Source organism: Carya illinoinensis, chromosome 6 (genome assembly GCF_018687715.1).
Source record: "Carya illinoinensis cultivar Pawnee chromosome 6, C.illinoinensisPawnee_v1, whole genome shotgun sequence".
NCBI lineage: Eukaryota > Viridiplantae > Streptophyta > Magnoliopsida > Fagales > Juglandaceae > Carya > Carya illinoinensis.
The window spans coordinates 7989060-8001082 of record NC_056757.1 but is presented as its reverse complement, the minus strand read 5'-3'; the positions used below and the strand labels follow the sequence as shown (position 1 = coordinate 8001082).

Here is a 12023-nt window from a genome sequence, read left to right as displayed (position 1 = left end):
AATGCCCCTTCCAAATTCCAAAACCTCATGAATGAGGTGTTTAAACCATATCTAATAAAGTTTATCGTTGTGTTTTTTTTTTTTTTAAATGATATCTTGATTTACAGTAAAAGCGAGCAAAAACACATGGAGCAACTAAGAGTGAACTTGGAGACACTGAAACAACACCAACTTTAGCAAAACAAACAAAGTGAAAAATTAGGTGCATTGAGGTGGCGTATCTTGGCTATATCTAATTTCAACTCAAGAAGTGAGGGTTGACCTAATGAAGCTGTTGGATATGAGAAAGTGACCCCTACCCAATACCTTGAAGGCTTTGAGAGGATTTTTAGGGTTGATTGGCTATTATATAAGGTTTATAAAAGGGTATGTGGGCATTGCAACTCCTTTGGTAGAAATGCTTAACAAAAATATTGCAGGCCAAACTACTAGAATTAATGCATAGTAGGGGGACACTCGGGTTATGAAAAGACTATACATAGAGCGAGAAGGGAGTGTTACTAGCTAAGCCTCAAGAAATATGTGAAACAACTCATTAGGAGTTGTGAAATGTGCCAAAGAGTGAAGGTAGAAAACACTTTGCCTAGTGGATTATTGCAACCTCTACCTGTGTCTCACCAGCCCTGGACTCACATCTTTATGAACTTCATTGAAAGGCTTCCACATTCACAAGGCTGTAATTGTTTATGGATGGTGGTTGACATGCTTACTAAGTATAGTCATTCCACACCTCTAAGGTATCCCTACACAACCAAGACAGTAGCTGAGCTATTCTTAAAGAATTTCTTCAAATACCATAGCCTACCTAACTCCATAGTAACACATAGAGACACTACTTTCACTATCAAGTTTAGACAAGATTTTTTTACTTTTTAGGGGGTGCAGATGGACATGAGCACTACCTATCACCTCCAAACTAATGAGCAAATAGAGGCAGTTAACAAAGCTTTTGAAAACTATCTAAGATATTTCACTCGAGATTGGCCTAAGGACAGGTCTTTATGGGTTTCCCTAGCTGAGTGGTGGTATAATTCTACTCTACATCATTCAAAAAATCTCGCCCCATTTGAAGCCCTCTACGAGTACCCTCCTCCATGTCTCACTAGCTATATGCCAAGGATGGCTCATCTAGAGGCTATCGAGGTCAGTCTCATAAATGAGGATTAGATCTTACAAATCTTATGCCATAACCTGCATAGGGTACAAGAAAGAATGTCATATCTCGATGTCCCAATGGCGAGATCTCAAGCTAGCCCCCAGGTATTCCGACCCCTTTAAGGTTGTCCAGAGAATCAATCCAATGGCATATCAACTTAATCTTCCAACCACGGCCCGAATCCACTCCATATTCTACGTTTCCCAACTCAAGAAGAAAATGGGAAAGAGGGTAACAATTGTGCCGATTAAGGCTGTAAGACTATTGGTCTAGATCAGAAAAACCAACCAAACCAAATGGTTCTGTCTTGGACTGGACCAGACTGATAGTCTTATTGGTCGATCTTGGCATGTGGTTTTTTTTTTTACTAGACCGAACCAAGACCGATCGAATGTACATATATAGTTTTTTAAAATATATTTTATATAATATTTTTTAAATATAAAATATATTATTTTATATAGTAGTTGTATAAGTTAATTATATAATTTTCATCTAAGGGATCACCATTGACCATATATACAGTAAAATTATTTAATATTTATTAACCATATAAAAAATGTTAAAGAGATCACTTAATTTTAATTTTACTAGTTTAATTAATTTTTTGTATTAATTTTTCTATTTAAAAAAAAAAAGAAAAAAGAAAAAGAAGAAAAAAATGTTCATGGACAGAATTGGACGGACCGGACCGATTACACCCTTGGTGCCGATGCTCCCTTTGGTAGACTTTCAGGGCGTTCTAAAGCCTAAACTCAGAGAGATCTTAAACATTCGACTCACAGAGCACCAAAATCAACCCAGGGTTGAGATCTGTAACAGTTCAGCATGTGAAGATCATAGGGAGTAGATGAATGAGAGTTCAAGATCTGAAGAGGAGCTGAGGAAGTACAAGGAAACTGTAGTACTGTCAGTTCTCATGGGCCTTGGGCTCATGGGCTTTCAATTTTATTTCCTTTTTATGTTATTGTAATTAGTTGGATTGAATTCACGTGTTGGAGCCCATAGACTAGGTTTGCTTTGATGTCAATTGGTCTTTATGTTATGTTTTGTTAGGTCTACTTGGTAGACTGTTTAAGCCCAAGTTAGGCAAAATCTGGTACTTACTGCCAACTATATGTACTGAGCAGTATTGCTCTGCAGAATTTTCATAATAGAACATTCTCATTTTTCTTCCTTGTCTTCTTCTAGATGTGTCTCACCCTCGAAGGCTCAAAGTGAGGTTTTTTGCATTCAAAATATTTACATAAAACAGTAGTTTGGCACAACAACTGCTTGTAACTTAAAGTGATTATGAGGTTACCAAAACAACTCAATGTATCTTTTTATCGTTTAGAGCTTGGACTAAACTAAGATCAACTCTTTTCAATTTAATTTTAAGTTGAGTCTAATATCTAAACTCTCAACTTTCAAATTACTAAACTCATCTCAACTCAAAACCTCTTTACATGCGAGACCTATAACCTTTTTCAACTTAATACCTCTTTACATGCGAGATTCATAACCTTTTTCAACTTTCCATAAATATATATAAACTCATCTTAATATCCAAACAAACTCATTTTATATAGACCCCACAAAACTCACTCCACCATCTCACTACTATTCATAAAAAACTCAACTCAACTCAACATCTAGACGGAGCTTAGTGTTTATTTGCTCGGAAACAAAGTCCTAGATGCATTGAGAAGCAAGTTGGTGGGTGGGTAGAGACACAATTTGAGATCTAGGGGTTGCTGAAAGTTTGGAAGTGGTCACCTTCTGCCTTTTAGTCCCTAACAAATTATTATTTATTGCAGGATTAGTTGTACAGACTTAAGAGGCCATTTGGATTGAGAAACACTCTTCTCATCTCATCTTATCTTATCATTATAACTTTTTCAAATTTTCACACAAAATATATTAAACAATTCAACTTTTTCAAATTTTAAAATAATAATTATATTAAAAAATAATATTCTAACAATATTTTATTTAACTTTCGTCTAAAACCATCTCATCTCACTATCCAAACAATATTATTCCAAGCGATGTTCACTGTTTCAGCCTAGCGTTTCGCTTGATCTGCTATGGGATAATTTGGTTCAATTAGCGCGTTTGAAGGATAAGATGCCCAAAGTGTAGTAACGTTTAGAAAGGTAAATCAAAGCCCTTTCAAATCTTTAAGGAACAGTACTTTGACAAAACTGACTGGTGGCTTTAGCATTCTTTTTCTTCATCACGTTGCTGCATGCAATACAGTTACAAGCGTTTTGGAGGTGGAACTACATGGTCTAGCACCCCAAAAATCATGCAAAAAATGGTAGACTTCATGGGAAAAAATTTCTTTTAAGTTCTTACCCGAACCTGATTGAGAGTCTCAAGTGCGAGATAGATAAACATGTGAAATGGGTTCTACATCATTTATTAAGCATTTAACGCATGCTGTATTGCCATTCTACGTGTCTATCTCTCTCCACTTAAGACCTAAGAGGATCTTGATCGACTGATCGACTTCATGAATGATAGGTTCTTAAGGTACTTGAACTTGCCAGAAAGGCAGAGGGACAGCAAGGGATGTGCTACAGTTACAGGATTCTAGAATATGACACTGGCCACGAACACTAATCATGAAACTAACAGCTCCAAAATTGAAGATCACAATAAACCACTCCCTTTTTTTTTATATATATACAAGATTTAACTGAGAAGGGAAACATGTTGAGCCAAAGAGGACGAGAATAATTCTAAGATTTCCTTGTGTCCTATAACAGTAACCCCATTCATTATGTGTGCAGGCCTCTCTATTTTTAAGTTTCTCTTTCATGGTTAAACAAAAACTAGAACATCTATCTAATCACTGCTGCAATTAATGCTACTCGCTCCCTTCAGGGATAGATTCAAGCTTCGGCTTCCAATTTGTTGAAGAATCAACAGAAACAGACGTTGGTTTCTCGAGCCCTGACATGAAGTCTTCCAATGATATTTGCTTTGTCAATAACTCCTGGAGCTGTTGCTTTGTTATAACAATCTTAATCCTCTTTACACCATTGGCTTTGTCCTTGTCTGCTATTGAGGAAATTTCTGCAGTACTAGCGGAACTCCCAGAACTCAAAGAAGGGAGCATATAGTAAATTTTGCCTATCTTCAATTCATAATTTGGTGGGAGATTCTCTGAGGCTTCCTTGGATAAACCAATACCTGAGCCGGGAAAGTTCACCATGATATCTTTAACAAGAATTGGCGTGCTGAATTCTAAAACCTTTCCATCCATCTTCACGACTTGTAATACTCTCCCATGCTTTGCTGCAACAAGTTTGACATGCAAGCCCATACTGGGTTTGCAAAGAGCATAGCAATTGCCCATTTTACTTCAAAGAGACAAGAAAAGAATTGGAAACTGAAGTGATTGAAAGAAGTGTAATAAAATTAGGCTGCAATTGTATATGTGAGAGAGAGCGAGAGAGAGAGAGGAAGGGAGATTTGTTGAGGCTTTATGAGTTGGAAGCAAAGCTAAAAGGGTATATATATTGAAGTGGTGCCAAAGAAATGATGAGTTTTCTATCGTGTGGAGCGGAGCGGTAGAAAACTTTCTTTCTGTGACATATAAAAAGTATTGTGAACTTGGAGCCGGAGGGAATTTTGAGTAAATTCTGTCGAAGAATGAAAAGAAAAGTTAAAATTGTCAACACGCGTGCAACAGAGGTCGGTTAGTGGAAGGTGGCGCACTGGCATCGCCCATATAGACTGTGCCTTTAGCTCTATTTACAAACATGCAGAAGCCCTTTTTGTCTTCCATCGAAAAAAAAAAAAAAAAAAGATGCCCTTTTTGTCTGTCTCAAGCTCACATACAGAAACAGCCAATCTGCTGTACATTAACTCGGTGACTGTACATGTGGCACAGCATTACAGGTTAGGCGCTTCTTTAGACTAAACTAAAGTTTATCTCCATGAACAGAAAGTAGGGATATAATATATATATATATATATCTTTGTACGGGCCTGTCTAATACGATCTCTGTACTTGGATCATCATATCCTTGATGTCAAGGAAGCATTACTGAACTTTGTTTTTGACTCAGTCCTAAAATGAAGAGGTAGAAAAATATGACAATATGTTTATAGTGGGGGTGGCCTTAATACACTGTGGGTAAACCCTGTTGTTTAACTCTTTCCACAATTCTAATAATTGTCTTAGCAGAACATTCCTCAAGTGCTGATTGGTTTTGGGTTGTAGGATAAGGTCTTTGCATTTCATTCATTATGCAGATGAGGTGCAGTTGACACAAAAGTGGTTTAGGTCATATTTGGAGATGGTTTAGGTTTTCATCAGAGCTTGGTGGTTGAACAGTGCCTCTTAAATTGCTTTTAACAGTATAAATTATAATATGATTTTTAAATTGGAATTGTGGGGGAAAGAGCTTGGCAGGTTCTGATGAAGCAAAATTCCAAACAAGTTGTAAACTGGAGACACAAGTGGATCTATTTCTTCACCAAAACAAAACCAGTTTGGCGAGGGAAACAACTAAACAGATTCAAATTGGCATGCTGCATAAACAATCAGATAAAAACAATTTCAAATTGATTAGAGAAGATTAATCAAGTTGGCATAAACAATCTGATAAACCAATGGTGGGTCATGTAGTACATATATAAAAGAAGATCGTGACTAGCCTTTTCGAGATTTTGCATGTACAAAACCATTATGCAGGCCAGGATTTAATTATTATATTGAGTTCATTGCCAACCCACTAAATCTTCACTCCATAAAGAAGGAATCAACTTGTTGAAGTGCGTAAGCATTGTTGGGTCCTCCACTAAGAGGATGTCTTTATCACATGTAGGGAAAAGAACGGTCAAATCGTAACACAAAGATTTCCCAACTCGACAAAAGTAAACCTCTATGTTTAAGTTTATTGGCGCTTTATTGGAATTTTATCCATCTAAAAAAAAAGTTTATTGGAACTGTTGACTTGCCTATTACGTTTTAGGTTAGGTTTAGATGGTGAGTTCAGATATACGAGATAAGTTGAAATGAAATAAAAATTTAAAAGTTAAATAAAATATTATTATAATAATATTTTTTAATATTATTATTGTTTTAAAATTTGAAAAAATCAAATTGTTTATTGTATTTGATATAAAAATTTGTAAAAGTTATAATGATGAGATGAGATAAATTGAGAATGTTTTTCAATCTAAACTAAACCTAGTAGAACACATCCAAATCTAACGAACCTAACCATCGTTCTAGCCCTAAATTGGGTGTTTTTTTTTTTTTTGGGTGGGGGGGGGGGGGGCATTTTTTCTTTCTTTCATTTTCTTTTTTTAAAAAATGAAAAAAAAAGCACCTCTTACTTCTCAAATGGTTTATTTACAAATAAGTAATGTTATATGCAGTCGTAAAATGTATAACTACTGCACAATTATTTTGAAAAAGAATGAGATTCACTATTAAAAAGTTAACTTTTTTTCATGTGTGTTTTGTATTTATTTACTTTTTCAAAAGGGATTGCGTAGTATTTGTACACTCCATAACTGTAAACATCATTTCTCTTTACAAAAAGGGTTCAACTCCTAAATATTCATAAAACTTCATAATTCTACATCTTAAAGGTTGGTGTGTATTATAAAATTAATTACACTTGTAAAATAAAAAATCAAAACATATTTTTTGTTGCAAAATTCAAATTGATGTCACAAAGTTTCATATAAGTGATGTGTTTGGTGTAACAATAAACAAGTTTGCAAATAGATTTTTCACAAAGACTATAATATCTAATATGTTAACATCAGTTTAGAATTCACAAGTGCAAAAGAACATAATGTGGGGACCTTACTGCCTGTAGAAAGGCCTGATGGTGGTGCAACCAGCCGCCATTGTGGTGAGAGCCTCCATCTAGAGGCATCTACCTCTACATTTTCAATCCACTAGCTCATGAATCACAATTATAAGTGCAATGAATCTTCAGGGTTCGTAGTCTCAGCTTGAAACTGTCTTTTTTTTTTTTTAGCTACCTTCCTCTACAGAAACCCAAAACTTTAAACTTTTGGTTGTTGGGTGTTCCTTTATTCCCCCCTTTCTTTTTGGGTCAATGAGTCTTTATTCAAGTATTATTATATTTCCTTCCTTAAAGAGGAACAACCCTACACGTTTCGTCCTGTTTTTCTTTACCCTTTGCGGCTTCTTTGGGCCCTCCCTAGCTAGTAAGCTTTTGGAGTTGATTTCTTATGGGTTGTTGAGGAATCCTATTATCCTATTGTATAGGGGAGGGTGCCCATATTGAATTTAATGGGTTGGTTAAAGAAAATTGCTCGCACGCCTGGGTTATGTATGAAAAGTCCTTGAATTCATTACGAGGGAAGGAAAAAAAATAAGAATTTAGAAGTGCTGTTGCGATTAGATAGCGAGTTCACATGAGATGATGAGTTAAAATAAAAATTTAAAATTGAATAAAATATTAATTTTTATATTATAATTATTTTAGAAATTAAAAAAGTTGAATTTTTTATTATATTTTATATGAAAATTTGTAAAAAATATAATAACGAAATGAGATGAAACATTTTTACTACCTCAACAGGACCAAGCAAAGAGATGAGATGAGATAATAATTTTGTGAATAGTAGTATGAATAATAGTGAGATAGTTTGAGTTAAGTATTTATTATGTTTTAGAAAATAATAGAAAAACAATTGAATAAAAAATATTATAAAATTAAAATATTATTAGAATATAATTTATTAATATTATTTATGTTTTGAGATTTGAAAAAATAGAATTATTTTTTATTTTTTGTTTGAAAATATTTGTATTTAAATGATATTTAGAAAGAAAATGAGATGTGATGAAATGTGACGAGTGAAATAGAAACTTTTTCAAAACATCCCCTAAAGAGATTCTATAAAAATAACTCACAAATTAATATGAATTCATATAATAGATTAGATCTATTTTATAATAAAAATATTTTTATAATGTCTTAACATACCACATCAAGTCACGTCAATTTATAGGTTCATTTTTATGAAATCATTTTATGACTAAAATATTTTTCTAAATTGAGTGATAAAAATGAGATGCACAGAAGGGAGGAGAAGAGCAAAATGTAATAAAATGCTTGCAATTAAAATATATATATATATATATATATAACAGTTTTAAGATAATGTTAAATGATAAAATTAATAAGAGGAATGGTGAGGTGACTTAATAGAAATCAAAGAAGATGATTAAAAATTATATATGTAATAAATTTCACCTCACCTTGTATAAATGCTTGAATGGTTTATTATATATTGATGATGAATCCCTCTTTTAAAGTCATTCATACTTCATTATAAATGCTTGAATGGTTTATTATATATGATTTTTATATTTTTATTAACATTTAAATAATATATTCAAAATTTTCATGATTCACCCAATTTATTGAAGTAGCCATTTTTCGATTGCAAATTCAAATTTGAACCTTAATTAAAACCCTAAAACTAAGCATGATAGGTGATCCCTCGATTTCTTATTTAACTTTGGATACTTGAAATATCTAACAAACAACAAAAGTATTTTCGAAATGACTCTCACTCTATAATGTTTTAGCACCAATAAATCTTCATTCTCCACTCTCTCTTTCTATGTGAAGAAACTCAAGTTTCTCTAGGAAGGACCACCCTCCTCCTCCTATTCACCTCCTCTACAAGATAGATGGGGGAATTTTTTCTTGTTTTTCCTCTTTTCCCACCTACGATCATTTTCTTAACATTTAATTTATACCCCACTTGCACCTCTTTGTCCCATTTATACACTTCTTTTTCTACCATTAGTCTGATTTAAGATGCTTTCATACAATAAATTCTGCATCAGTTGGTTTATATCATTATAAATTTAGACCATCTTGTCTATTTCTAGCGGTTCATTAATAAAAGAGAAATATTTGGTCTACTTACAAATCTTACGCAAGAAGTTTATACACTAACTTAAAGCGTCGTTTGGATACAGAGGTGAGATGCCTTACAGGAAAACCATCTCATATCCAAACGGTTAATATGAGATCTGAAAGTTGGTTTGAAATTATTTTTATGTAACGACAAACAACTCCTCGATACATCCAATGTATTTTTTATAAGAAGCTTCCTGAGCGGTCTCCTACAGTTTGTTTACCTCAAGCCCCCTGACTAATCTCACAATTTTCTCAATCAAATATAGAAAAATATATATATTTTAAGCACAATATTTTTATAAAAAAAATATTTTATAAATATCTTCTTAATTATTTAATTATTTTCTTGGCAAAAAAATATTTTTATCTGATATTTTATAAAAATAATTTAATTTAATAAAAATATTTTCATCTTATAATATTATTATGAAATATATTATAAAAAATTAAATTGGGGTAGGTAATTTATAAATTACCATTACTTATGTTTATAAATAAAACAAAATCTTTACAAACACTGTTTAATAATTGGTGGAATCCACATCTATCATATCTCAAAAAAGTTAAAATCAGCTCATATTACTTCCTAATCCAAACACACAAAATTTTTAAAAATTATCACATCTCATCTCAACTTAACAATCTCATTACTATTCACAAATCATTTCAACTCATCTCATTTTACTATCCAAACAACTCATTAATTTAATATAATTCATCATATTGTAAAACTCTTTTTGCTCGAATGCGGAGCCCTCCAATTTGACTGAATGTCTTTTTTCTATTTTTTTTAGTTTTCTAATTTTTTTTAATTAATAAAATATTGTATAATTGATTTTTTTTATACAAAATTTGAAAATAGATCAAAAAAGATAAGCGAATGAGACAACCTAACAATTTCCGAATATAATTTTGTCCATTAAAATTGGGACGAAAATATTGGATGTTGACATCAATCAAGAAAAACGTACCCTTGCAACCACATCAAAATTACCTTGTTCCTAAACCAACTCGATGGTCCTTCTTGTCCATTACACCTCAAACCTACAAAAATCAGTCTTTTTCTCGGCAATGTAGCCAACCTCAAAGTCATAAACTAATGATTCGGAATGACTCTAAAATTCGATTTCTCCTTTCTTTATCTTTTATTATTTTTTTAATTTTTGTTAAAAATAATATCAAATCAATAATTAGATTCAATAATTTTCCTGATTTGATTTTATATAAAAATAGTAAAATATAATTGAAATTGAGATGAAGAAGATATAATGAGATTGAGAGCGAGAGATTATAAGAGTTACATCTTTACTCTTCTAAATTGTGATTGAATCGAACGCATTGATTCCCATTTCTATGGAAAATTATACGAAGATAAAATTAAGTAAATATTTCGTCCTAATGAAAATCAAATCTCTTGACGTGATAATTATGAAAATAAATTAAGTTAATTCGTTGATTGATCGCCAATGAATGATGAAAGTGGTGTTGGTGATGAAGTAATGACAGCTAGAAAATCAAATTTGGATAACAATTGGGTCACTAAATCTAAAGTTGTGGCCAACAATTGATTTATAATAAGCCAAAGCCAAAGGGGACTAGCAATACGCCAAAAGATTGAGTTAACAATAGAACTTGGTCAATTATAGGACCAAAATGAAAGGCAAAAAATGGATCTTAGACTTCAAATAATGCTCAAAATAGACCAAAACTCAATAAAAATGGCTCACAAGTAATAAAGATACTCTAAATGCATGAATTTGAGACGAAACATAGTTGAACGGTAATTAAAAAAAAAAAAAGTCGTCTAAGGTAAAGCTAGTTGAAGAACTTTAAAAGAATTACTAAATTAGTCCATAAGATTAAGCCTGGCAATAGCCAATGAATTTGATACACGATGATAGAAATATAAAATATAATTGAAATTAAGATGAAGAAAATAAAATGAGATTGAGGGAGAAATAGATTTTGAGGGCTACATCTTTACCATTCTAAATTGTAATTGAATACTAAGGATTGATTCTTATTTTAAGGAAAATTACATAAAGATGAAAGAAGGTATATATCTCCATTATAATGAAAATCAAATATATTGATTTGGTAATTACAAAAATCAAATCAGTTTATTTGGTAATTATGAAATCAAATAGGATGATAACCAAATTACATTCTTAATTTGATACCATCTTCAAAAATTTTTGGAGTCACCATTTTTTTTTCTTTTTTTGTATTCTCATATATAATAAAAATATATATATATATATATATATATAGAACACCTTATTTTTTGATAATTTTGAAGGATAATGTAATATTTTTAAGCAGAAAATGAGTAAATTGTAATTGTTAGGTGGTTGAGGGTACATTGGCGATTGCATAATAGTTTGAGAAAGTTTTGTATATTTATTATTAATAAGGTTAAATATGATACTTAAATTGGTAAATTCTGTGTAGACCCTTCATATATATATATATATATATATATATATAAAGGTAAATTTTATTAAAATAAAAGGTTTTTTAACACTCTCGATTATTATTTTTTAATAAAAAAAAATAGAAGATTTTACTAAATTTTTTTATAAAAAATTTGCACAAAATATAAGATTTGTTCAAATCATCTCTCGATTATTATTTGCTTTGTATTACGTACTAGAAGACAAAAAAAAAAGTTAGTTGGTTCGGTCGGTACTCACGACACGACTGTATAGGAAGGGTCGAAAGGGCGGAAATATGCGAAGAGAATCTCTACATGGATTTTATTTTTGAAATGGCTGCAATGGAATGAATAATTGTACCTACAGTCTCCTTCTTATTCAACTCAGCAATTTGGTGTTAATTTTTTATATTGTATAAATTATCTTTTATATAATTTTTATATATAATTACATATAATATAATTTTATATTATATGTAAATTATTAATTAATATAATATTAAATTTTAAAATC

At 31.6% G+C, this 12023-nt stretch overlaps 1 protein-coding gene across 1 annotated transcript; it reads right to left on the bottom strand.

Annotated features, from left to right (window-relative positions):
- Positions 1–3786: 3786 nt before the first annotated feature.
- LOC122312985 lies at positions 3787–4719 on the bottom strand. The gene has a single exon (XM_043127677.1). The coding sequence runs from the start codon at positions 4500–4502 to the stop codon at positions 4011–4013; it is 492 nt and encodes a 163-aa protein (XP_042983611.1). The 5' UTR covers positions 4503–4719; the 3' UTR covers positions 3787–4010.
- Between the last annotated feature and the right edge of the window lie 7304 nt (positions 4720–12023).

Bases quoted from the DNA above. Each gene is read 5' to 3' on its own strand.
- LOC122312985 (XM_043127677.1), bottom strand. From the start codon at position 4,502: ATGGGCAATTGCTATGCTCTTTGCAAACCCAGTATGGGCTTGCATGTC.